At 40.8% G+C, this 27,434-nt stretch overlaps 1 protein-coding gene across 1 annotated transcript; it reads right to left on the bottom strand.

Annotated features, from left to right (window-relative positions):
- On the bottom strand, window positions 1-27,434 carry LOC142080482 (uncharacterized). Its single transcript, XM_075145925.1, has 14 exons — window positions 27,209-27,434; window positions 23,923-24,042; window positions 22,865-22,984; window positions 21,616-21,735; window positions 15,880-16,002; window positions 14,749-14,831; window positions 13,435-13,560; window positions 12,541-12,586; window positions 11,281-11,414; window positions 6,963-7,091; window positions 5,144-5,258; window positions 4,078-4,212; window positions 2,710-2,835; window positions 1-1,859 (listed from the first exon to the last, which is right to left on the bottom strand). The coding sequence occupies exons 1-14, from the start codon at window positions 27,432-27,434 to the stop codon at window positions 1,738-1,740; spliced, it is 1,725 nt and encodes a 574-aa protein (XP_075002026.1). The 3' UTR covers window positions 1-1,737.

Here is a 27,434-nt window from a genome sequence, read left to right as displayed (position 1 = left end):
TAAGATTTTCTGATTTTGTTCCTCGCCGTGTCATTCAGCTCTTTGTAGTCCTCTGGTTTAATAAGCCCAACTGCCCACAGCTTGGCACATGGGTCTTTCACATGAGATTGCAAAAGAAAATTCCTGTCACACATGAATATTGAAAATGCCATACTGCTTTATCTGAAGTCTCTGTCTGCCCTGTTCTTTAACAGGTCTTTTTACTGCGCTGCAGAGAGGCTTTTGAGTGTGGTTTTGGTTGTTTGGTTTTTTTTTTAAACAGTACTATTGGAGAGAACTTGCAGTTATTAAAATGAATCATTAACAGAAATGCCCCCCCAAGCACCAAAACTAAGCTTAGAGATTTGGGCCACAGTAAAATGTAATGTTGAGCTCTTAGTTGACAGAATGATTATTTTTTTTTTTTTTATCTCACTTTTATTCCATGTTTGTAGCCAGTAGCAGCTCTAAAGCTCTACATGCATGTAAGAGTTATACCATGGTCAGAAGTACCTCAAAAGCCAGGAAACTCTTCTGAAATGTTTTCATAAGAAACTGTGCTATCTGGGAGCACAGTTCCAAAATTTCAGTATTCCAGCCAGTTCAACATGAAGCTCCAGGGAGGATTCTTGTATTTAAACACAAGCATATTGATCAAAGGTGGAATTGGATTATTAATTGATGATGATGATTATTATTAGATTACTATTCTCTTACAAATTAAAACCTACATTAAAAAACTAGCGCCCCATAATTTCAAGGCTCTGTGCTACGTTTTTTTTTTTTCCTGAAAAATACTGTTTTGGTTGGCTAAAAGGTCTGTGAGACAGACTATTTCCCTCTGGAGGAGAGAAAGGGGAGGTTGTTCAGTATCCTGTATACATGTAAGAAAATTAGTTGAATTTAAACATATTGCTGCCTTTTTTTGTTCTTTAACTGCTTTTAAAAGGAAATATCAATATCAAAATGTAAGATCAATTCCTAATTTTGCCACATATGTTCACTTTTTCCCTGTTGCAAGTACCCTTGGAAATAATTTACCATTTGCAGAACACAGATTTCTGTATTCAAACACATCTCAGCCAAATCTTTCATGGTAGCTGCTATATCCTGAACATGCTCTGTGCAACATCTACCTGCCTCAATGTGCCTTTGCTCCCCTGTTGGAGGGTAGTGCCTACAGCGTAGGCGAGGATCAGCCTTACCCTATTCTTGTTTCTTACAAATTTCTTGCAATTTCTGAGTTGTCCCTCAGCAGTTACTTCCTGTAGTAACCTGTTAGTAGTTTGCTACCTTTATACTATGTGTTAATTCAACTATTTTCTAAATTCAAGTCCCTGGAGTGTGCTCTGAAATAAGGGACATGGAACAGAAAATAAAGATGAATGCAGAGTAACCTGCGTACTTGAGAGATGCCTCTTCAGTAGGATCGGCCTGTTACAGTGCTGTCTTTTTGGAGCGGGGGGTGAGGAAACCAAGAACAAACCATGGAAGATTACCCAAGCGTAACAGGTGTTTTCCAAACCATTGGAAGGAAGGTAGCTGTAGTTCTCAAGCACACTTAAGCAGCCAGCCAAAGTGTTCAAGGGATTGTCTTTTGACCTGCTCTGATTCTTGTTACTGGAACATCTCTTTTGTATGAAGAAACTGCAAGTAGCAGGAAAACTTTAACTACAGAAACCAATGAAAAGAATTGTCTGCTCTGAAAGTTCAGGCTCTTGGATGTGGTAAGTTTTCATACGCCATCTGGCTTAAATATTAACTGTCTTCATGGCAAATAGCTGCCCTAAGGAGCTCTTGAGTTTCTTCTGTTTGTTGACGGACTTGCTCAAGGAGTTTGCCCATTTGGCTTTTTCTGAATGCTAATGAAAATTCTGGATCTGAAGAGGAAAAACAAGTGTTAGGCAACCTGCTGTTTTTCGTTGTGTTTTAATGTAGATGCTTAGAAAGCTTATATTTCAGGTTAGATACATTTGATGGTTCTTAGTATAGTGTAAAGTATAGAGAAAGCAGAACAATATTCTTCTACCACACAAAGCAGATACAAATCCAGTTTTCATCCCTACGACCATTCAAGATTGCTGCTAAATTCTCCTGCTCCAGACGTGTAAAGCTCAGTTGCCAAATTCAGCCTTATGCAACAGGTGCATATCAAGACATAGCAGGGTCTTGGCTCTGGCTCTACATATGTGAAGATGCATGCTATATACATTTGCTACCATATTATAATGCTCATCTGTACTCAACTTCTACCCCAAACCAAAAAAGCTAACCAAAAATGCAAAAAAATCACGGAACAGAATTTAAAGTTTGAAAAAGATGTGAGACTTCCCAGCTTTAACACCAGCTAATCATGCAATTTGCTTGTTTGCTTGCTTTGTCAAAATAAACTAAATTCATACTTGAAACGTTTTTAGGTTGCTTCTAGTGCCAAACATTCTTATATTGGATAAAAATGTCTGTACCTGAAGTCCTATCTCCCTGCTGATCAGAAAGCTCTTAGTTTTAAAGCAAACAAACAAAAAATAACCCCTGCCTTTATCATAAGGATACTCTTAGTTACAGCTAAGGTAACGGCTACCCTTGAGGTTTTTCTGTTTGCTTAAGTGAGCAGGGCTAGTCCCCAGAGGAAGTTGCCCGTTGCTGTTATAAAGCAGTGCCTGTTTGCTGCTGACAGGAGCAGGCAGCATCTGGCAGCGCCCGGGAGCTAGGCCAGCAGGAAGGACGTACCTTCTCGCAGTCTGCAGAACGTAGAGATACCCAGCTGCTGAAAGCGGATCTCTTGGTGGGTAAGAAAATTCTTGAGGTAGGCCTGAATCTCTCCGATGTGACACTTCAATAAAACCATCATTTTTCCTGCATAAATGGGAGAACCACTGGAGATCAATAGGAGCCTTTAAAACACTTTGGAAACGGATTTTTTGTAACAACATTTAAGATCGTTAATGACTCATCTGACCAGCTACAACCAACATTACTGCAAAGAATAGCAAAGGACTCCATGTACTAAAGCCTCTAACGGTATCTTCAGGTAAATGAAACACTGAGTGGGCTGCTGTGCTAGGAAGCTGGTCCCCGTGCGAGGTGCATGCTGATTTACGGACTGATCAGCCTGTCACGCTAACCCACCCATGAAGCGATTATGCTGTTGGACTCTGTTCACTACTTGAGAGTCTGCTCTGTTGCAAATCCTCGGTGGTAGAATTGAAACAGGTTTGCATTTTCCCTTATTAGAGACTCATTATGGACTTCCGTTTCTCTTGCATCTAAAGATTAAAATCTAACCATACGTTTCTAGAGAACATAGCAAAAATCATCTGAACACCTTTTTCTTGCAAGTCTTAAAGGCTCCCAGCTGCATGGGACACGTATATTAGGCACAAAGCTGTTTGTTTTCTGTAGGTAAAAATAATGCTCTTTCATTCTCTCTCACTAAAACTTAAAAAAAATACAGGCTACATTTTTAAAAGCCACTTTACTTCACTGCTTCTGCTAATCTAGTCTAGAATTACAATAGCAGTGTTTGGTTCAGTAAGATGCTTTCCTTTTGCTGGTCAGGGAGCAGAGCTGATGTAAAATTTTGGAACAAAACCATCCCCTTGTAATTGTCTCTACCAACCTTTGCTCCTATCTGTGGGGAATGCCATCACATTGTATATACTGAGAAGGAGGGTCAAGCAGAAAGATGCAACAATGCCTCTTGTCTGAAACATGTTCTCATCTTTCCCTTGATAAGGAGTGTTTTACGCTATCCCACCTTCCTACTTAAGTTGTTTTTAAGGCCCTCAGAATTGGCTACAGACTAGCCCTGCAGAATGGTAGTGCTTGAAGAAGGCAACGACCTGAATCAGATCTTTATCTATGGTCCATTTTCATCCCTTGGCTTTCTCATGCACTCAAACACTGTTTTATGTGTATTTCAAGGGTGACTGTAGGCGCCTTTATGTTAATGAATTTGTAGAGACCAGATGGAGGATGCTATAGGAATGTTAAAGGTTGTTTGGTGCCTGACAGTTAATTCCTTTGGGAAAAGGCTCATTTCACTCTAGCCAGCCATAAATATCTTTGAAAGCACAGTTAATGCTGTGTGACAGTTACCGTGACCTATCGTGTGCTGGATGATGGAGGCAGCTTGAAAGGATGCCTCAGTATGTTCCAGTTGGCCAGCCAGTCTCACCAAGCACTTTGTCAAGGGTTCATCCATCCACTGGACCATGCGTAACGTGGCTCCTTCTGGAAGATAGAAAGATAAGAGAGCAGTCTGTAAACAGAAACTCCAGTGTCAAAGAAATGAAGGTGAGAGGTCTGCCAGAAAACATACTGCCTACATAGGAAATACTTTACACAGCTGGAGAAGCAAAATAAGTGCTGAACTTGTGCGATAAGCATGCTTAGGTTGTAAAAAGAGTCACGTCCTGAGGTTATGCTCTCAGTAAGGTAGGGCTGTGGATTTCATTCATACAAAGGCTGATGGATTTTTATTTTGTTGGTTTTGTGTTCTGAAAGAATGAATCATTTTATGTACGAGATCCACTCTTGCCTAGTGGGCTCAGTCTGTCCAGCAGCTGCTGGCACCTCTTGCAAAATTAAATGTGACATGTCACCATTTGCATGGTGGTTACAAGAGATGCAGGAGATGAAATGTTTGACAGGTAATATCCAGTGCTGGGACAGGCTGGGAAGATTTACATTGATCCTCTGTGGCAGTACTCCTCTGAGGAGTACTGTACCTTCCACGGGTGGTAATTTGGGATCTCTTATAAAATCTATATGCAATAAACTTAAGCAAAAAAAAGCTTTGTATTTTAGCCTTTTCCTCCTCTTATATTAGTTTTTGCTGTCGTGAAATGAATTCAGTCGGAGAAACTGGACGACGTTACAAATAAAAGTAGACAGGCCCTGTACAGCAGTGAAGTTCAGCACAAAGAATTTTGAGTAAAAAATTTTAAGCAGTTCAACAGAAAAAAGTGCAAACAACGGAGCCCATGTCTCCTGCCAGTGAGTCAGATCTTGCTGCTCTTGAAGCTTTATGGCAAAACTCCCAGTGAATTTAAGGGGAAAGACCTGGGCTGTATGCCCACCCATGCTTCACCTCCCATTAAGATTAATAAAGGATATGTACGTGTCTCAGATTAAGCCATTTATGGTGGGGTTGCTTCCCTACCTTGCTTTGCCAGCTCAGCAAGGCAAGATGTCACATAATGAAGAGAATCTTCTTGAAGGTCAGTAGAAAGCATGGCCTGGAGGAGACCTTCAACGCATGGGCTCTCCATGATTCTCTGCAACAAGAAAGAAATTCATGTTTAGCACTTCCATTATGTTTTAGTGGTGTCTAAGGACTTCAGAAGTATGAATAATTCTTAGCAATACTGAGGGCTAAAACATTAATAATAGAAATGTCTCTTCCCAGATCTACCACAACCAGGTGGCAAACACCTTGGATTGTTCAGAGATCGCCTGATTTTAGACATTACCCAGGGCTTGCTCTGTCTGCGGGATGTTCTCATGATCACAGATCACTCTGAGCTCAAAGAATTTCCTGACCTATTGCTGCTGTACCAGGCTGTATGTTAGTATTAAGCTGTCATTTGCTCAAGTCTTGCTGCAGAGGTGAATAAGCTGAGTGCTCCAGAGCAAAGCATTGGGAAATGTGGAAGTTTATCGGTTTCCTTTATTTATCTCCAGGGCTTTGAAAACTTTCTGGTGTTGAAATGCTCTGATCTGCAGAAATATGAGATGACCTCTCACTAGCAAAGGTGAGTTCTGTTTCTGGAGAGAAATGTTATGAATTAAACATTTCTGTGTATCCCTTATCTTTTAGGTTGAATCTGCTATGCCAAAAGTGGTGTTGGGCAGCATGTCTCTGTACTGGGATATATATTTTAGAGACTGAGTTGAAAACAGATAGGAGACTTAGCCTGTGCTGACCTGGATTAAAAGCACATGAGACCAAGGAATGAGTGCTGAATGAGTCACCTGGAGGTGACTGGTTACTAGTGAAGTTGAATCACAAAGTCATCAGCTCTCTGGGAGGTCCTAATAATGGAAGCTGCTCGCACCTCCATAAGGGAGCTCAGGTGTCTATCAGCAGAAGGGAGTATCTTTTTTTGTGTGCTCATTTTATGTTGCAGTTTTTTAACTTGCTGCTTAGAGGTCAAAGCTGGATTCAAGACTGCTGCCTTTCAAGCTCCCACACTCCGTTCGTGTCCTGCTGGCATAGAAACAGCACTTTTTTGATTCTTGTGCCAAGAACATGTGTTTTAGGGATGGTTTCTTAGAATTGACCCTGGAAACCTCGCACTCCCACTCATGTCTGTGGATTCACTTGTGTAGAGAGAGCTAAATACATTGTAAGGCACATTATAAAGCTTCATGAAGGTGAACTAGCTCTGTGCTGATAACAGAATAAAGTCACAGAATTTAAGTGACAAATGTAATTTTTTTAAAGCGAACTTTGAAAGGATGGTCCATTTTTACTCTTACTGTGGGCCTCGAGTTTGAGGGAATCTATTTCCCTGCAAAAATTGACTTCACAACTATCAGAAATTTATATAGTTCTTATCTTAGTTAGTATAAGTGAAAAAAATTATTGGAAATAGTTTTCCTTTTGGCTACTTTATAACAAACCTCAGATTTTCCTGGATGGTTCCTTTAATTAGTATGAAATGTCTTTGCAAGAAGTACATTTTATACCTATGATGCAGTCATTCAAATTAGGTAACCACATCACTCAGGAAAAATTAGACATTTCTTATTTTCGTTAGCATTTATGTATTGTATTAGAAAAATATAAAAAAAAAACCCAAACCCTTTCATTATGGCACATCACGTCCTTTTATTCATACACACAATTTTGTGTAGAGTATCCTTGGCATATGTTTAATTAAAAAAAAACAACAACTTTCTGTGGGTAATGCTGATTTGATATAAACATAACTGAAACCTCCCAGGGTATAGTTCAGTGAAAAATACTGGGTACCTACCTGTCTGTTTTTGGAAAGGCTCAGGTTTTTGATGATACAAGCAGTATGGCCAACAATCACAGGGTCTGTTTTATGCGCTGACAGTAGCATCCCCAGGCTCTGTAGTAGCTCGGCACATGCCAGAGTGTCCTGAGAAGAGAAACCAGTATCTCAATTACATCCAGTACGGACAACACAGTGCAACTTTGCTGCAAACTATAGATCGATCGATCTTGGCTCTGAAAGAAGAGCATTACTTAGCTCATTTAAACCAGTGGTATAGCAGCTGGGTCCATTGCTTTTTCTGTCAAAATATGGTCTACTGACTGGCACTGATTTACAGAGCACTTGCTACGGAAAGCTGCAGTCTTTAAGATCCGGAAGTTTATTTTTGTTTGCATCAAACGCTTCGCAGAGGTGGTTGGTAGTCAGGGGAAGGACGTGTGATCCTGACTGGAAGAAGAAGCGGTCAGGATAGGTGTGAAAGGCAAAAGTACACAGTGAAGTAGCAGCAGCAGTGTGTCCTTGAGCACCTCAGCAACTTACCTCGCCTACAGTAATGGACTGTATGTTTAGATCAGTTTGTGATCAGGCACCACTTTAGTAATGTTTTCTGAACAGCATCTTCTGAGTTTATACATACGTTTCTCTGCTGTCTAATGGATATTTTAGAGGGACTCTACTGAATCCCTCTCTCCCTGAATGTAGTCTTCCTCCAATTACCACTAATATTAATTGCATCAGATCTTCTGAGTTTGGATTACTGCCCAGGTAGTTTCCTTAATAACAGTATGGGTTAAGAGGACACTGCTGTTTGTAAGAGAAACCTGATGTCAGCAGGCTTTGTGTTAGGTCAGTTAAAAGCAAAAGATTTCCTCTTGGGAGCATTTTTTCTTTCAGTCTCTTTCCCTTAGGAATTTGAGTTCTTTATGCAGTTCTTATGTTTGTCAGTAATGTACTACATTATTTGCGCTGCTTAGAAGTTGAGACACATTAGCAAGAGTGTTCAATATAAAACAAATCATCGGTCCTATATACAGTTGAGAAAAATCACATAATTCTGAAACCTGTGAAATGTCAGGATCATTGAAGTGGCATTGAAAGACAAATGTCTTTAAAAATTAGTTTAACTTTCATCTTTTACTTAGGTTAAATCGCAAAAGTGTATCTTATTTTCTTTTAATATCAGCTGACATCTTCACTTACGTTCATTTTAAGCACTGTCACAACCAGCAATCCTAAAATAAAACATGAAAATAGATGGAAAGGGCAGTGCTATGCCTAAACTCAAAGCATTTAAAGAATCCTATATGCAGATATGGCTATAAATTTTCTCTAGTTTTATTTTTCCTTCTCTTTAAAAGCAGAAATAATATGATTTTAGATAATCCAATTAAATTACCATTGATGACTGTTTTCTGTGCTTTTGGACCAAGTGTCCTCTTTTCTATGTAATTCCATCAACTACGGTGCCCTTATTTGATTTGCTACAGCCTGAGAGGAGGAAATTGTCTACAGACTATAAATGAACTTTCTAATATATAATATATAATGACTTCCCTGCCAAGCTCTTCCGTTTATTTAGGACCTACATTAGCAAGTGACAGTACTTTAAATTTTGCTGAACCTCTTTTTTGGCTGGCATATGGCTAGGATCCAGATTTTGTTTTCTGGCTGAATCCTGCACAGCGCAAGAGAACCACGAGAAAACTCTGAGTAAAAATGGATTGAGTGGTTCAGATGGATATTGATCTAACTTCTCCCAAAATTTTTTAAAAAAAAAAGAAGGCAAGCAACTGTGCTTACAATTGCAATGCTGCATTTGCACCCCTTATCCAGGGATTTCTTGCCAAGATAAATATTATCCCCTGTTTACCAGGTAGCAAGATGGGAAGGCAAAGTTATTTTGTACCTGGAGGGGAAAGTCAGTGGCATCATCTGGAGTAGACAGACCCCTGCCACTCTGACTTCCAGGTCTCTGCTCAAAGGAATGTGATTTAAAAGGCTGTTTTCTCACAAAGCCTGACTCTTTCTTTAGTTTTTCAGGGTTGGACTGTCCTTGGGAGAACTGAATAAAATTCCCCCTTCAAGAGGGAAGTTTTCCAGCACTTGCTGGCCAGGGGATCGCAAAAAAGGGGTTTAAGCAGGGAGAGGAGCTCCTGTGAAGCATTCCCAGGGGTTTGCTTCATGGTAACGAAAGGGCAGATGAATTCTGCCCTATTGTATCCTGGGTAGTATTTGTAATAATTCAAGCATCACTTGACTTGTTGTAAAGGTTAGCTTTGTTCGGTGGTTTGTGTTCCAACAGCTGTTCCCATGGAGAAGTCCCTCTTTCAGTCACTGAGAATTCAGCCTGGGTTAGAGAAAGAAACCTTGAAAAGGTTTGAAAAACAGGCCAGAAAAGGCAGGGAGGTGGGGAGGCAGGATATGAGTAAGGAGAGGTCAGCCTCTTCTCAGAGTGCCCAGGGCTCACTCGCACAAAGCAGCAACATTCAGTAGTCGGGGACAGGCGTGTTTGCTCACTAAAACAAATTTTGAGATGTAGATACTTCTCACTGGAGAATAAACCCTCAAGAGTGATGCTTTGCTTTCCAGCCTCCTGCTGCTGACCCTTTTCCCCCAGGAAGGACAGGCTGTTTCACTGCTGGTGTAACAAGTGTGAGCTCCTGGTGCTTTTGTCTGTTCCCACTGATGCTGGGCCGTGCCCTTTGCAGCTGGGGATTTGGAGCACTGGTAAAGAGACATTTCGGGATCAGGGAAGAAAGGAGCTGGATACTCTTTTCTGGGAGAACAAAAAGTGTAAATGGTGTTTGGGGGCAAGAAAAGCAAATATGAGTGAGGACAATGTTCCAGCGTAATGCCTCATACTGAGTAACGTTTTTACTGTGTAAATAGCCTCCAACTAACTTAATGTATTTCAATTGTAAGCTTGTTGAGAGCAAATTGTGTTTTGATTGCATGAGGCAGTTTGACAAGCAATGAGGATGTTTGGTGCTAATGCAGCCAGCACAAAACCTATGAAGCCACAGTGCCTTTGAAAAGTCCTGTGCTCTAGTTGCTGCTTCCCAGGCATTGAGCTTACCCATTTTTCCCATCGTGTTTCGGATTTAGAGGAGGTGCAGTTTGGTCTGTACTGTGCTGCGTATGTGCGACCGAGGTGTAAGGCACCAGGCTTCCAGTACCTGGAGGACACTTCAGATCAGACTGAGTGTATTTCAGCCATGAGAAGCACCTAAGCTCAGCTGTGGTCACTCAGATCATCTGTCACTACTGCTTGAAGCAATGTGGCAGGAAAGGTTCTCACATTTTTTTTGCTTTATCTACCCAAACTCTGACTTTCTTAAAAGGTTATTGTTAGCTTAAGACACCTATCAAAAACGTTTCATATGGATGTTCCTAAGGATGCCTTTAATTACTGTAATGGAAAAGCACATTTAAAAATAATAATAATTTGTCAGTTGCTACTTACAGGTTTTATGTGGAGGATGAAAGTGCAGCAGGAGTGTCTGTTTTGTTTATTTGCTGTAGTTTATTTCTAGTCAGACTTCTTCATGTATTTGCATAGTGTTGCACTCTTAAGGGTGACTACCCTGAATGTGGGCAAAAGAACTGTTCTGTAACTAAGGACATGAGGAGACACAGGAAAGTCCTGGTGAATTAGCTAAAGATAGATAGGATTTCAAATTTTACTAGCCTCCCCCCTTGCTGTCTCGATCCTAATTCAAAAGGTGTTAAATTTCTGCAAATGTACTTTTGAGTAACTGTCCATATAGGGAAGTTAAGTATTTTTGCACTTTATTTTGTACTGATGCATTTTAAGTGCACACTCTAAATTAGTTTGCTTTTCAATGTGTGGGAAAGCTCTGTAGCCAAGGAATAACTTCCTCAGCTGCCTCCATGGTTGCAGTCTCTCATGGTGCTATGCGTGTGTCCTGCCCCTTGTTACACGCGCCTGCAGACCTACGGTCTGGGGACCGAGAGGACCATAGGGAGTTGCAGGGAATGCAGGTTAGTATCCACGCATCCAAGGAATGTGACACCCATCTACCCCTCTACCTTCCCCTTGGTCCCTTTACAGGTAATCTGATTAACTACGGGATTCTTTGGATCCCACCCACCACAACAGATAGGTTCCTTGTGTAGTTAGTGACAGTGCAGATGCAGTAGACAAAACCTCATCAATTTGTGTGGGAGGGAAGAGGGTTGGGAAGTCTCACAGAGCCTATCAGTCATTCTCCAAATGCATTTCGTATGCAGTTTTGCTATATGAGTGTTATTACCCCAGGTGGCGGCCAGAAATACTCTTTCCCCTCTAGTCTTGGGAAATGACCTCCCCTACCTGGTTGTGCGGGTGCTGGGACAGTATCCAGAGCAGAGCGATGGAGGCGCGACGCACGTCCTCGCTGCCGGATGCCAGGAGAGAGCGCAGCTTGGGCAGGACTTCCTCAGCAACCATCTCGGCCTGGATGTCTGCTGGTTTGGGAAAATGACTGAGGTCAGGGAGCTGAGAGGAGGCATTCAGGCCCCGACTCATAAACATTTGACTGTGCCTCAGTGATGAAATTAGAGGGGACCTCCCCATCTCTGTGGGTGGGACAATGCTGGATGTTTGGTTATAAAAATAAACCCTCATTTGTTCTGGCTCCTTTTGCCAAAGGATTAATCCAGGCTTGAGAGCAGAATGTAGATTTGGGCACCCTTCAGTTTGTGTCTGAACCTCAGCGAGAAGTAATGAGGGGAATTTTCCAAGTCCTTCATTGGCATAAGGCCTGGTAGGAAGGTGGCAGCTTCTGCTGCACAGACAGACAGACAGACCTCCCCAGGCACCACCTGTCTTGCAGAGTTATGGTTAGCCAGGGGAGAGATCAGCTATTCTGGCTGAATCTTTATATCCATTTGTCCCTGCAACTTCAGCGAGGGCTTTTGGGCACTCAAGGCAATGCCAGAGCAGCCAGCAGATGGAGCAGCAGTCCTAAAAGGCCAAGCAGACCAGGGGTTTTCAACCGTGCCAAGGAGCAGCGCAGCAGTTCCTTCATTCCCAGCTCCACTATAATTGTAATCGCCTGAAAATTAAGCACCTCTACATTTTCTAGATGAACAACTCTACCCTGGAGCCTAGGGCTCTAGCGTTGAGCGTGCCAGTCCTCTGCTTTCATCTCCCGAGTATGCTGTAGAAACAGATCTTGGGCATTTAATGATGACAAATGCTTGGGAAAAAATTACATTTAATGGTAGACAGATTCATGCCTTGGGAGAAGGCAGGTCCCCACTCAAGCAGCAATTTCAGGAGACATTCTGTCCTAATCGGGTTTAATGCTTAGGAAATATGGACGGGAGGAAAACTTAGTAAGTTGCAAAGGCTCTGTGCATACGACCTCTGCTGTCTCTCTCACTTTGTCCAAACACTTCCCCTCGCTACCTGGGAGCTCTGAGGCAGGTTTAGTTAGTCTATGCACTCCCTTAACATCCAATTCAAATGTAGAAAAGAGGCTCTCTTTGCTTTTAATATGAAAGGTTCCCAACCTACTGTGCTCACTCGGAAAGGCAGAGAGAGAAAGAAAAAGAAATAGTGTGGTTTGTTTATTAAGATATTGCTTACCACTGGTAGCCAAATTTCTTAGGCAAACACATGCCTGGCTTGAAACCTGCTTGTGCCAAAGAGAGAAGGAAAAAAAAAAGAGCGGTTTCAGTAATGCATGTTCTTGCCTATTGTACGCAAAATAAACGTGACAACACTAGCAAGCTATTATATTATCTTCAGAGCATAAATTTTGGGACATTTTTTGTGGTCAAAGTTTTGATTTTTTTTTTTTTTTTTCCAGTCTCCTCTAGTATCAGTCATCCTGTTGTTGATGAGGAAGAGCCAATGGGGTTCAGATGTTGGTTTATTTTAGGAATGTCAGGTAAGTTATAGGAAAATTAAAGGAGTGAGTTTGTCTCACTTGCTTTGCCTTTTTTTCACCTCCCTCCTACACAGAATTTAAGGTTCCACCCTTTAAATCTTGAACTGTGGCTTATTGAAGTTTCTTTGATGTGGCTCCCAACAAAGTAAAATTTTCGAGATGTTATTCTTTGAAGCCATATAGTCAAAGTTATGGATACCAAAAAGGTCCCTCAAAAAGGAAAAAAAAAGTAGCATAATAGATGCTTCAGATACTTGCTGTCGCAGACACAATGATCAAACATAGTTGAGAGCGTGGACAGAGCACTTCACACACGTAGTGTGAAGTTTAAAGAATACAGGCCATTCTAGTCTACAGGAAGTGTCTAGGGCTGTGGAACAACTTTAATGATTTCCCTTCTCTTTCTCCATACATTGACCTTGTAGAACCTATGTATATTCTAAAATATCTGTCTTTTCTCATGGGAAAGATGCTGCATAGGCACCTGTACAGTAGATAAGCAGAACTGTGCAAGACTGAAATCGGAAGCCCAAGTTTATAGCTCTACTCTGATGCTAACTCTTTACACAAAGAGAAAGCTACAGCTTTACCTTGTCCACAGGAGAGGATAGGAGAGAGATGAGTGTCCGCAGGAGGAATCTGTTGCCGGGTCTCAGCATGGCTTTGTGGTGCTGAATGTTGGCTGCCACGTTGCTTAGGGCAGCACAGCTGTAATACTGCAGAGAACCAAGAAAAATGTAGAGCGAAAGGAGGTCGCAGTGGTGACATATTGAAGAGAATAAAACTAAATCGGAGAAATGCTCAGGTTTAGAGCTAGTGAAAATAAAGTGCTTTTTCATCTTAAGGATGTTTTTTGGGTAGATGTGATAACAGCCTAAGTGGGCTTCTTCCAGGAAAAGCAATGCAATCTGCTGTAGCTACAACAGCAGTCGCGCTGTGGCACTGCATGTTGTACAAACCCATTAGGACCCCGGCTATTTGGGAATGTACTCTGCTGCTGCGACTACGCTACTGCTGGCACCTAAGTTAGGTCATCTGCATCTACTGTATTATATGTTTACATTGATTTATTCAAGCTGGATGTAGTCATTGCCTTAGCATTCAAAGGATTTGAACATTAACGCTAGGGAGGATTATATGCATAAGAGTATGTATTACTAGGGAGGTATAATTAGAAGAAAACAGGTTGAACTGCAGAGATGAATTTTAAGATGAATCTCAGAGAAAGCTGATAATGCTGAAACAGTTTACAGAAAGCAATTCCAGAGGCTCCATCCCTTCAGACATTTAAAAGAAATCTGAATAGAGATAACAAAACCTATGGAGGAAAGAATCCTGTACTACTCAGAGGACTGAATGAATGAACTAGTGGATTTTAAGGTTTACAACTCTGATTCGTAGTTTTTCATCAGCATATTTTTGAACGAAGACTAGCTCTCTATTAAGTGTGCAGAATCACAAAGAGATGTCTGTGGTAGGCATAAAATAGGAAGATTTCCCAGACATTTACAATAATAAGAAAAAAAATCTTTGCGAGTTATGCCTTCTCAGAACACTTAGTAAAATTGCTTAGAGTGAAAGATCAAAGTTAGGATGCAAAATTAAAACAGAGGAAGACGCCTATCTGCAACTTGTCTAATGATCTGAAAGACACAAGAAGGTAACCGCATAACAACTCTGTGCTGGCAGATGCACTACAGCGTCATAAACTTTCTCCTGTGGAGCTAGACAAATTGAGTGTTTTGAATATACATTATCTGACTTAGCTGAGTTTCACCAAGATGCTCTCACATGTTTCCCCACTTCTCCCGCTTCTCCACCTTTTCATTTCTACATGCTGTGATTTGTGCTCTCCTTACACTCACACTGTTACTGTTTAAAAATCTGACCTGTTTGAGCCATACCTGCACTTCTGAGTCAGGAGATTCAAGCAGCAAGGCAAGAACTGGTAGGGCTCCTTCCTTGCATAGGACCTGTTGGATTTTCCCTGCCATTAAAAAAAAAAAAAAAAAGTGCTGTTAGTGTCTCTTTCTCCTTCCTTCCCTCTCATCTGGAGGCACCATTCAAAAGGGATATGCACCATCATTGGATTCTAGGGAGTGGTGAAGTTGTCCAAATATATGCCAATGAGTGTGACTGGAGATTTAGAGCTTGTGCAATATAGCAGTATGCAGACATTTTAGCAAAATTACTAGCAGGCTGTCTGATCGATTACGCCTTTGTTGGTTTTACGCTAAAGACCGTTCCAAGATTCTGAACTGCTGGAGAAGCTGAAAAACCTCATATACGACACTCACCATGAATTCTGTGTTAAAAAAAACAAATTATTTTAAAAATTTTGAATAACAGATGTGTAATAGCCAACTGTAGAAGCTCTTGCCAACCATTCCCTTCCACCAGATAGAGATAAGAGACATTACTCACGACTGTATCATTTAGCTGTGGGGTAATGGTATCATCTAGACAGGTGAGATTTAATGCTGCTGCGTTTCAGAGTTCATGTATGGTAGTGCACATATTGTTGCAGAGGACCAAATACTGCTTTTGCTAAAGCTGTTGGCAGATATCTCAGGAGCCTTTAATGTCTCGCCCATAACAGTTACATTTTGCATCTTCCAACATCAAGTTAGGGATAAAAGTCAAACGTTCCTAGAGCTTGACCTTGTTGGATAAGCTTCTGAGATTGTTTCAAAGTACCACCAAAGGTACTGCTAACTTTTTAGACCAAGTTATTTCTTTAACAAATAATTGGGTTTTTTCTGTTTCTTTGATGATTTAAGTGCTTGTACATTAGCCCCTTGGGGTTGAAAATCAAGCCTTTCTGTTTTGGTACTAGGCAAAAAAGGGTCTGTGTTAGGTAAAGAGAGGCCAAACTTAAATCATCAGCCTATGTATCACCATGAATGCCATATGCAAAGGAAATAATCTGTTGCTCAGATACGCTCTTATTCTTGCCTTAACCCTTTTGAATTATTTTTCTAACAGTGAGAAATTTTCTTTCAGCAATTTCAGATAAACCATTAGTCAGAAAGTACCTGATTGTGTGAGGTTGAGAATAGCACCAACAGCATTTTGTTGGACTCTAGGATCATAGGAATTGGCAAGAGACAGCAGGGGTGTAATTCCTCGAGCAGCGCCAATAGCCTCTCGGTTGGACTCTGGAGAAAAGAATCAGAGAAAGAAAGAAGGAAGACATTGCCATCTTACTGTGAGCCAGGAGCAGGACAACTAGCAGGACTAGATTTCTTTGGCGTTCACTTCTCTGATTCTTTGGTATGTATCAAAATGTCTCTGCATGTTCAAAGGAACCTGTTAAAAATTCCAAGAGCTCAATGGGAAAGAAACTAACCCATGACTTCTGGACTCTCCATAGATCACAGCTGGTTCAATGCTTTTGTTTTGTGACTGGGATGATTAAAATAAAAGGACTGTAAGTCCCCTTAAACAGGTTAGCAAGGTGTCATATTTACCTTGTCATATTTACCCCTAGTATGTCTGATGAAGCTATTCACACTGTGCCAACCAAAAACTACATAATTAACTGCAGGTAAGACTGAATTAGCAGGGTATATTCAGGGCCAATTTCTCTCTTTGAATGTGCCTGTGTCACTCCTTTGACAGCTACAAACAATGCAGAGGTTTCTAAAGACAGAATTTGACGTAACCACTGGAATTTGCTTCAGATACTTCTTCTCTGAAGTGGTGATGCTTCCTTGTATGGCAGTGTATTACGTTGCACAGTTGTAGTCAACATCCTGGAGTACAGAATTCAAAAAAGATCTGCAGAGTCCCTTGAGACTCTTGGATGAAAAACTGGGGGAAAAAAATAACTATAATACTTAAATAATGCTATAAAATACTATAACACATTTTTATATACTGTGTATATAATTATACCACATATGATAAAGTTATACTATGCTATGAAATATAATACAATTTAGAAAAAAAATCTGCTTTTAGTTCTACTCCTTTTGTTTTGGACTTACTGAAGGTAGACTCAGGTGCTATATAGAAGAGAATCCTTTCATTATGCTCTTCCCTACTCCTCTACCATGAGGCCATCAAAACATTTGCAACAAATAACCTGCTGCCACACTGAGACAGCTATGGGCCTTTCCCCTTTATTGTCTTATTTTTATATATACATTATCTGTATTTGTATCTTATAAGCATTCTAGTGGCATAATTTTGAAAAAATAAGGTGTTGGCAGTGGTGTTCTTTGAAGTTATTAGATTTAAATAGGAATTAGACCAATGAAGAATTCTCTTAGTATCATAGAATTCTGCAGATTATTTTATAAAAGGAAAAAGCAAAGTCCATAGTTTACATGTCCCATTGTTTATATGAGCCAAACTGCCACTGAAAACCACAGGAGTTTTAGTTGAGTATTGCTTCATTTACGTACATTTCTAGAGTTTAAACAATGGCCAGTCTCTGGAAGTTTGCTGAGAGAAACATGAAGCAGAAGAAAGCAAGAAATATGAAGGTATTTGGATGAGATCAACTCTTCAGTTGCCAGCTAACTTAGAGAGTTAAAAGAACAAAGCCATTATTTCTATACATGGAGCCTATCTGTACTGGGGAACTGACACACACAGATAATCCAGGATATTTATTCAAGTACAGTTCAGCTAGTATCAGTTTAGTATTCCAGGACAAGCCCTCTTCTGCCTTCATATGAATATTTTATGCTCAAGGAAAGACCTTTTATTCTGGAAAAAAATACTCTAAATTTTGAGCAAAGTAATTGTTCTGGGAAGAGTCATGTATTTAAAAATACATGGTGGTGGTGAAATTATTCTGGTGAAATATTCTGGTCAATTTTGTAGACAAGTCATTCTCCAATCTAATCTGCCTGCATATTTTTCTTTCGTTTCCCTCAGTGGAAGCAGAAATTCTTTTGTGCAGCTCCAACTGATGAAAACCAGTCTGGTATGATGTAAACTCTCATTAGTTGAATAAAGAGAGGTAAAAAGATTGAGAATTCAAATATTGCTTCTTCCTTCATTCTTTCACCCAATACACTCCATGAATATTTGTGAATGTGGAAGATAACCTCACATTTGCGCAAAGGGATTACAAACATTTGGACAAAACTTGGGCAAGTTCTTTCTTCCACTTTCCCTTCTAGGGCAGGGAAGGGGAATCCTATATCCTCTTGTGAGAGAGCTTCTCAGGGGTGTGTTTCCAGTCTGAACATCTTCTGAAGAAAGCACTGGCCATGACAGAATATGAGCCATTAGTTGCTTCAAAGGTTTTTCTTCCTTAAAGAAACATAACTGGCTTGATTCGGAAAGGCGTCACATCCATGACAGCTCAAAAAATTTTTCTGCCTGAGGACTCAGAGGTGGTGGTCAACACTGGAAGCAGGATGAGCTCTTACAGCCTGCTTCGGAGGGAGGCAGCACATGGAGACCCAGGCACCCTACTCCTGCCTGGGAAGGACTGGAGGGCCTGCTCTCATCATGGGAGAGTGGAGAGACCACAATAGGTACCCACATGATGCAAACCTCTGTGACGAAAATAATTTTTTTTTTTTTCCCCCCTTGGGTCATTCACTAGCTGAGAAGTTCTCCTCTGCAGTCTTTGTTAGTGCCCATTATTGTGGGTTTGCTGGATTTATTTTTACATATGTCATTTTCCCTTATCCTTCTCTCCATTCTCATTCTGGTTTTGCTCAGATAATGTGGCTAAACACTATCTGTTTTGTCAACTTATGACAGAATGGATGGAGGTATCTATCTTACTAAGATGTGTAACTGTACTATCATCTCCATAAGAGACGTGGCAGGCTAGATTATGCTTCTCTCCTGGATCACCTGTTTTTCTAAGTAATGCAGTCCCTCCACTGATGCCACTGCAACCACTAATGCCCCCTAGAGTGCTTTTAAAAGGGAAACACGTATTCAGATGCTACTCTAAAGTGGGGAAATCAATAACATCTACTCAAGCTGGGTTTGAATAACTCACCTTGAAACCTGCATTTATAAATTTTCTTTCCCCTCTCTGTCATTTGTGTGCTTGAAAGTTCTCCTGTCAGTACAACTTTGAATGTGCTCTACACTCAGTGCATCCTCCTTGTTTAGCTTAATGCAGATGTTCAGACCTCCCTAAACTCTTGCTGTGAATATTTAGTTCTGTTCCTGTGAGAAGAGTTCTTATCCCAGAACTGATTACTTTCACTCACAGATTGAAAAGCTGCAGATAATTACAAATGTGCATGTGTCCTTTTGCTGTGTGGACAAATGCTGGTGTTGGAACAAACTGACCTTCAAATCCTTTTCATCTGAATGGGTTTGTTTGCTGGTTTTATTTTTGGCTACCTATTGCAGCATGTAAGTATCACACAACCCAGCTTCCGTATAACTTGCAGTCACGTTGCTAAAGAGCTTCACTCTGTACACAGTCTTGCATGCTCTTTGCAGCAGAATTAAGACACATTACCATTGTTGGATTTAGAATTTTAGTCACTTTAAAGCTATCTAAGGATCTTCCTAATTTGGTTGTGCTTCCATATTTATCTTTTTTAAATCACTCTGAAGCATGAATGGCTTACTTGAAGGACATGACTGAACAGAATACTTTTCTCAAGCAGACCCTTTAAGATATCAGAGTCTGTGAGTTAAAATTAAAGTAAACTCTAGAGAATTGGCTCTTGCTGTAGTAGCTAAATATAGTCTGAAAAAGAAATAAATGGATCCAGTCCATCTAAATCCTGGGACAGAGATCCTCAGCACTGACCAAATCCCAGGCAGCAACCCAGCCCATGCACCTGCAGGACTGCCTACCTCTATGTTCAACAGATGCCTTCCTATCTCGTTTGAAAGCTCCCCGAGTGCTTAATTTGAACTACCTGTGCTCAGTAGTACACTGGCACTTAAGGGAGTGTGCAAAGGCATTAGGTGACCACCCTCAACAGAGAATGAAGGTGGATTGGATCTGGAGTGGCTGAGGGTTCCCTGTACTCTGGGTTAAAGAGACATCTAAAAGGGCCAAAGTGCCTTCAGGACTAAAGAACATCCTTAGGTCCCCAAAGAAGTCACTGCTTAAAACAGGTGAAGGGATATCTCTCTGTAGATCTTCAGGGGCATAACTTCACTGACCATACATAAAGAAAGTCCTCCTAGTGCCAGGTACCTAAAATTTTAGTGATGCCATGCCTAATTTAGACATTTAAATGAGGCAATTTGCATTCCACACAAAGTAAGGTAGTATATAGAGTTCTTAACCTGACTGTAATAATATGCAATGCTTAAAGATAAGTTTCGAAGGGAAAAGTGTTTAAAAGACCTGCAAATAAAAAAAAAAGATGGGAAAAAATGCAAATCAGCACTTTCACGTAGTTGGATCCTGCTTATCCATTCCCCCTTTGCAACGTAAATACTTAAATGAGAAAGTAACACTTTCACCATGCTTCTTCCAGCCTTCTGGGAGATCTGAGTGCAACTTTCCACACTGGAGAGGGAAGCTGGTGGAATAAACACTACAGGAAGGGAAATAAATGTTATTCATGGCTTTTATACTGGCCTTTACACAATTTGTACAGTAGAATTACACAGTTTGCAAAAGGCAGAATAAGCCAGACTAACCTGACAACCTTTCTTTTGCTAACTGTGGTTGAGCTTATCTGTCTGGATGCCAGGAAAATATCTATATCACGATATGAAATATGTATAGTTAAGCAAGAGAAGTTGGTGACAAATGCAAGTAGTACATGATGGATAAGGAACTGACTAAAAGCAAGCTGGCAACAAGTTTTGCTAAATGGGAATGACCCCTGGAAGGAGGCTTCAAGTAGAATTCCACAAGGACTGGTCTGTAGTTGGTTTTGAAGCAGAAAGTTAATACAAAGGTGTGAGTGCAGCACTATCAATGCGATGGAGGACTGGAATATTTCACAAATAACAGACAAGTTAGAAGACTGACGCAAAAGAAACAGAATGAAACCTTGTAGTACAAAATGCAGGGACCTGCACTTGGAAACATTTGTTGCAGACCCTTAATTAATTGGAGTCTGCTGGAAATAGCAGCAGAGGAGGAGAAAGACTAAGTGATTAAGTCAGCTGCAGGATGACAACATCACCATGATGCAATCACAAAAGCAGCAAGCGTTATCATGAGATGTACCAGAAAACATATTTCCCTGGATGCCACAATAAAAGACACAGGTGAGACCCCAGCTGAAATACTGCACGTTTCTGGTGACCTCTCTTTCAGAAGAGATTAATTCAAAATGGAACTCCTGCAGCGTCTATGTACATCTTGGGACTGTAACAATGCCTGAGGTCTGTGGTATCGCAAAACAGCAGATGCAATTGCTATGTTCCAATTCTGGAACATATCATTTACACCCTGAAGGGCTATGAAGATGAATGGAGAGCCTTGCTTACAAGAGGAGCCTTAAATGAGCTTGGCTTTTTCAGTACAGTAAAATGAAGGAGCTTCATCAGCATAGACATCAGAGAGGCAGAACTACTGAAGCAAAAGCCAAGGTAGACAATAATTAAGATAAACTGGTCATGAATATATTTAGGTTGGAAATCAGAAAAAGATTTGTAATCATTAGAGAATGAAGGTCAGAAACACTGAGAAAAAGTTCTTAACTGGAATCTCAAGAGGTTGAATTTATGATGAGGGAATACCAAAATTTGCTGCTGCATCTTATGACTCTTAAACCAATTGCAAATAGGTTATTTCACCTTGAAATATGAGGTAAGAGTTGAATGAATTCACTGCAGAGGATAAAGGCAAAGAACAGCACACTCACCTGAAACAGCCAAAGTCATGGTGCAGGCACAGGAATTGCACTGGACAGTGGGATCCTCTGACTCAAGCAGATCCAGAATTGGCTCAAGTAAACCCATTTGGACAACTAATTCTTTGTCAACTGTTCATTCAAGAAGAATTGGACAAACAGAAAAGTAAACAGTTAATGTCTTTGTAAAAAGAATATATCTTCCTTTGACTGCTTTGGGGGTCTATATTATGATTATGCAAAATAGATCTAGAATGGAAACAGCCTGAAGGGCACTCACAGTCCCTAGCTTGGTTTGCTTGATTCCTCTTCAGACTCACGAAAGAGTGTAAGAGATGTTCAGAGGTTCTAGTGCAGAAGGTCCCAAATATTTCTGCTAGTAATTCTATTTTCAAACATAAGGTTCATTTTGGAAAGTGCAACTGCAGCTTTCCAATAGGTTCACAATTTACTCAGCTCCCCCCGCCTTTTTTCCTTTTGAAGTCTACCCTTTAAATATTTTTCTTACTTATAAATAGTCACATTATATTATTTGCAGCAAGATCCTTAAAAAAAAAGAAAAGAAAAAAGCTAGCTTCATTAAAGACTGACCCTGTCTTCTGCTGTTATGGGATAGTGTGATGAAATACCTGTTGTGCCCCAGGTGCCAGGGAGCACAGTAGTAGATGCAACAAGGACTACGTTGACGAGGTGTGGGGTGTTCATGCCCTGTCTATCAACATAAACTTTATTGGGAAGTTTTTTACCTGCAGCTCCCAGATCCTATCTCAATTACATTTGCCCTATTAGCTACAGAAGAAAGTGAACTTTATTAAACATTTTAATTTTTTTTTAAGTCTGCAAGCAAGTTAAGACCAAGGTCCAGTTAACAAAAACCAAGAAAATAAACACTGTCTCATAGGCAGAGTTTATTTCTAAGAGCTGTATCTGTTGCTTGAAAGGGTAAGTGGTGGGATCTCAATCCAAGAATGAGAATAGTATAACTGTTCCCAAACCAGTCTGGGAATAATTTATCAGCCTTTGCACACAGATCCGAGATCTCTTGCAACATAATATAATTTAGCTGTAGGGATCTGAAATATGCTGGTGACACCAGATGTGGCTTGCAGACAGAAACAGACTCACATCTGTCCTATCAGGAACACAAAAACGGGATTTGGATTTGTGTAGACCTGGGTGTGTAGATATGCCCTCCTTCTGTCTGAGTCTGGCTGAAGAGATACTTTTTCACTTGAAGAGAAATGTGTTGTTAATTACTCACTATTTCCTTCCAGCAAGAAGTTGACAAGGGACAAGGAAGACATCTGCTGCACCTCCAGGTCAGCAGACCGTAGTAAGGCATAGAAGGGTTCCAGATGCTCCACAGGCAGGGGGACATTCACTGCAGGAATGAGAGGAAATATTCAGGAGTCTCATCGTTCACCACAATCACATTTTTCTCTTGTTCGTCTTAAGCTTCAGGTGCTACTATACATAGGCTGAGTGATTCCCCTTCATTTAAATTCCATTGCTACTAGCAAAACAGGGCAAGCTTGCTGAAAAGGTTTTGAATAATCAAGTACTTCAAAAACATCACGGGAAGGAAAGCAATATGCTTCGCTACCAAACAAGTCATTCCGCCTCATAGCAGGTGGCTATCTGCACCTTTTATCCAGCAAAAAATATATGGGATAAAGCTATCAAGCCAAGTGCCAGAATATTCTCCTTGAACTAGATTTAAAACAAACAAATAAATAAATAAATCACAGCCTGCTTGTTGCTGGTATTTCTACCTTTTTGTAGGACTCAAACTCTTGCTGGAATTTTATTTGGCATATCTAGGCTGACTTCTAACTATTTACAAATTACCACAGGATCCAAGTGCTCCCACGGAATAGTTGGGACAAAGAAGAACGTTTCCTTCATAAATTTCCACTACAATCTTGCCTCTAGAGCTTTGTCCTCTTCCAAGAATTATATAATATAAAACCTTAAACGATCACTATGTCTATTTCCTTCCAACGTATTTTGACTGTGTTGCTCTCAGGAGATTCAGTATACACTGACTCTAACTACTTCGGCTTCTGCCGAGTTTTATAGAAGTATTACAATTACATAAATGACAGTCTTTTATAACCATGAGAGATATCTCCTCATAGCAAAACCCAGAATGACTCTGCCCACATGGCAATGACAGCATTTCCATTTTCCTCAGCAAACAACAAAGCATGAAAGAAAAAAAAGAACTTTGATTAATGAATCAAAGGGAGTTTCACAGTTGGAAATAATTCTTTTATTTATAATTATGTGAAAATTTTCTAATGCACTGAGATAACTTACTGTGCTGACTCATATGCAAGTAATAGAGGGCAGCAGACTGCTGTAAACCTGGGTTTTCTGAAAAGGCTAAGGTCCTCAAGGCTTCCAGAGGGTCCTTTCCAAGTGGTGATATTTCAAAACCTAAAGATGTACAATGACAGCACAGACTCAATTACACCTGAAAAGGGTTAGTTTACAAAAAGAAATTAAAATTTACAGCCAACCAAACACATCAGAATTTTTGTACTGCAACAGTTCCATAGAGCCTATCTATCCTTATTCATATTTCCATGAGCAGAAACAATAAATGAATCTGGAATAACCTGTCCTTGGCAATGCCTCTTGTGAAGCTCACAAAGCTAGTGATTGGAAGCAAGATAAATTATAACCTTTAGACACTTCTATGCTATCCGATACAAATGCAGGTGTTCTTGTTTTCCATAAAAGCCTTTATCTTTTCCAAAATCATAGGAGATCTTTGTTAAAATATATCTACTAAACATGGTGTTCTTAGGTATGACCTATAGAAAGAGTATATATTTCTAATTTACTACGTTTTAAGTTCACTATGTTTCCTGTCTTGGGTATTACAATAAAGGATTTCAGGGAATAGCAACATGGATTGCAAATGGGCTTGCCTCAGGCTCAAATTTCTAGTATGAGTCTACCAGTTCTCGAGTATGATAAGTTCTCCTATGAATAAACCAGATGTTCACCAATAGCAGTCATGCATGACTTCTGTAAGTCACTGTATAATGTACTTATAATGCGTGGAATGGAGCAGCAGAGAGGAAAAAAAAAGGGCCATTGAACCAATGCTCAATAGTATAAACTGTTGAAAAGGTAATGTAGTATAAATTGACTGGTGGAGCACACAATTATAAGATATATTTTCAGACAATAGATTAAAGCAGTGTATTAACAATTGAAATATCTCTATGAACAAGATCTAGCTACTTTACCTCCCATAGGATAAAGAGATGCGAGGGATGTGAGGGGTATGAGCTTCCATGCCTCAGTGCAAAACTCAGCCATTATCTCAAGCCATTAGAAGCTGCTGACATGTCAAGAGTAGCGAAGTCCTGCCTTCGGGATTAGGTAAGTGGGCTTCACAGAATTGCTTCATATAAAGATCAATTTTGTTTAATAATTAACAATACACACAAAGGGAAAGACTAGCCAGCTTGCGCAAGGTTTTAGAGAAAAACCAAAAATCTCTTCATGTGGTTTAAATCTGTTCCTTACACACTGACTATCTGAATCTCCCACATATCTGTGTGTTTTTGTTTGGGAGAGTGATAAAGCAGAAGTCACTCAAAATCTTCACCTGCTTATAACATCAAGCATTTGCTGCCCTAGCTAACAGCTGAGTATGATGATCTCTCCTTGAAGAAGGAGAGAAGTCTCATGAAGTCTCTTCTTGCACCCAAACTGTCCAAATGTTGGCTCCCTGCTTATTACAATTTGTCCAGAACCGAGGATGGGCTTGTTCCATCTTGGAACAAAATACACAGGCGAGCACTAAAGTAAGAGGGATGTGTCTTGGTTCTCTTTGTGAGGTTTCCCTGCCTCCATCTGTCTTCGCAGCAGGATTTGGCCCATCAGAGAATTAACCTTGGTTCTTCTTCCTGAGTGCTGTGTATCTCCTATTATGGACATTGGGACCTCCCTGAGGGCACAAATTGCCATCTGTGCACTGCTGTCACAGAAGCTCTAGGCTCCCTGCTGCTGTACCCCAGCTCCTGAGAATCCAAGATGGACCAGCCTTTTGAAGATCCAGCTCAGAGAGGACAGGATTTCTCAAGAAAACATACACTTACTCTTTTCAGGAAGCACCAGTGGGTGCTGCAAAGGGCTGTTCTGGCCTCACCATTTTTTCTAGACCACCCCTTCCTTGCACCTGATCCATCAGCTGAGCTGGGATACTGCCAAGACAGCCTCTTACGTGGTCAGGAGCATGCTAGCCTTTGGAAATTAAGTTCAGACCTGGAAGATCCCCACTGTACACCAAGCTGAAAGGTCTAGTCCTATTCTACATATGGACTTCAGGATTTAGCCAGTGCTTAATGTGCAACAATTAGTGAACCGTACCAGCAGCACAGGACCCCCCACATTCATAGGGTAATAACACCAGCTAATACTAGCTGAGGCTAATTCACGCATGTTCCCAACAACCAGCGTCACAGCAATTATTCCAAAGGTTGTTCCATGACAGATCATTTCAAACAGTGTTAACTGTGCCGCACCAAAGAAAAGTCTTTCCTGGTCCCCCTCACAAGATGGTTTTATGTCCCCCAAAAGGCAAGTAAAGAAACAGTAGTTTGTATTCCACACCCTTTACACAAATGAAAGTAGAAGGCTATGCAATTTTGTGTAGTAGCTTTAGCCCAAGGTTGTTAAACTTAAAGCAGTATACCCAATTAGCTGTGAGACAAAGCAAAACCAAACAAGCAACGGCCCTGCCCAAGCTTGAGACGAGGAATGGTATTAGGTGGACAACTGACAAAACACACTCATCCAAAATGATATTCTGTGATGCAGGAGTGAGATAAAAAAAAGTTTTCCTGTTGATATTGTTGTATCCTAGGACAGGATAGAGAGGACATCACAAGCAGATAAACAGGGGAATTAGGGAGGTAGCCTGTAAAGCAGAGGAGATACATGAAATGTTATGGATCTACTTTGATTCAAGCAGAATCCTATGATTGTGATCAAGCCTTGTGTCTAAAATGTTTGCACAAAAGCACTTAGACAGACCAGTTGCTTGGAATCTGAGGAAGTCCTAGGAGCCCAAGGGCACTGTCCCGAGGTGACTTTGACCTTCCCCACATATAGCGCAGACACCCCCAGCGCAAGTCCAGGTGTTCTCCAGCCAGCAACATGGATGTGCACAACTCAGCCAGGACCACACTGTGATTTGCCTGCTCACAGCTCGGCACTCATGTAGCATCCAGCTATCCACAAAGCCTGTTTCCAGCTTTGTGACCTCAGTGACCGACTTCAAAAAATTAACTTCAATCACTAGAAGGACTCACTTTTATGAAACGTATTTACATGCGTTATGTATTAACAGTGGTGGCAGAGCAAAAAGTGACTGACCATTTCTACCTAGATGCAACTGTTACGCCACTTGAGCCCTTGGTGTCCAGTAGACAAAGAAAATGCTTTGTAGCTCTGGCCTTTCTTACATCACCAAGCTGCTTCCTGCCATGCCACAGCAGTTCAGCCAGCAATCTGTTTTCAACTCACAAAACGAATCTCCTTGTTCTTTCCCAATCTTATAGAAAAAAAACCCAAGCCCTCTTACCTGTCTCAATATGCTGCAGAAACTCCTGTGCTGTCACCCTCTCATGAGGCTGCAGGATGGGCTTGTACAGCTGTCTGGCTTTAGAGCTGTTTTGTTTTAAGCAGGAGCATTTGCTTATCACAGCTAAGCATTCCTTGATGCTATGCACCAGGTCGGAGGACATCCTCCGAACAAAGGCCACGAAGTCCCGCAGCAGCTGCATGCATCGTCCACACAGTTGACCCAT

This window comes from Calonectris borealis, chromosome 3, assembly GCF_964195595.1.
Source record: "Calonectris borealis chromosome 3, bCalBor7.hap1.2, whole genome shotgun sequence".
Taxonomy (NCBI): Eukaryota; Metazoa; Chordata; class Aves; order Procellariiformes; family Procellariidae; genus Calonectris; species Calonectris borealis.
Note: the sequence above shows the minus strand (reverse complement) of the source record. Positions and strands in the feature narration are given on the sequence as shown.

Bases quoted from the DNA above. Each gene is read 5' to 3' on its own strand.
- LOC142080482 (XM_075145925.1), bottom strand. From the start codon at position 27,434: ATGGGTCAACTGTGTGGACGATGCATGCAGCTGCTGCGGGACTTCGTG. The intron at 13,561-14,748 runs GTATGGCTCAAA...GGTTCTCTGCAG, and splicing joins CTCCTGACTCAGAAGTGCAG to TATTACAGCTGTGCTGCCCT. The intron at 2,836-4,077 runs GTAACTGTCACA...CCATTTATGCAG, and splicing joins CCAGCACACGATAGGTCACG to GAAAAATGATGGTTTTATTG.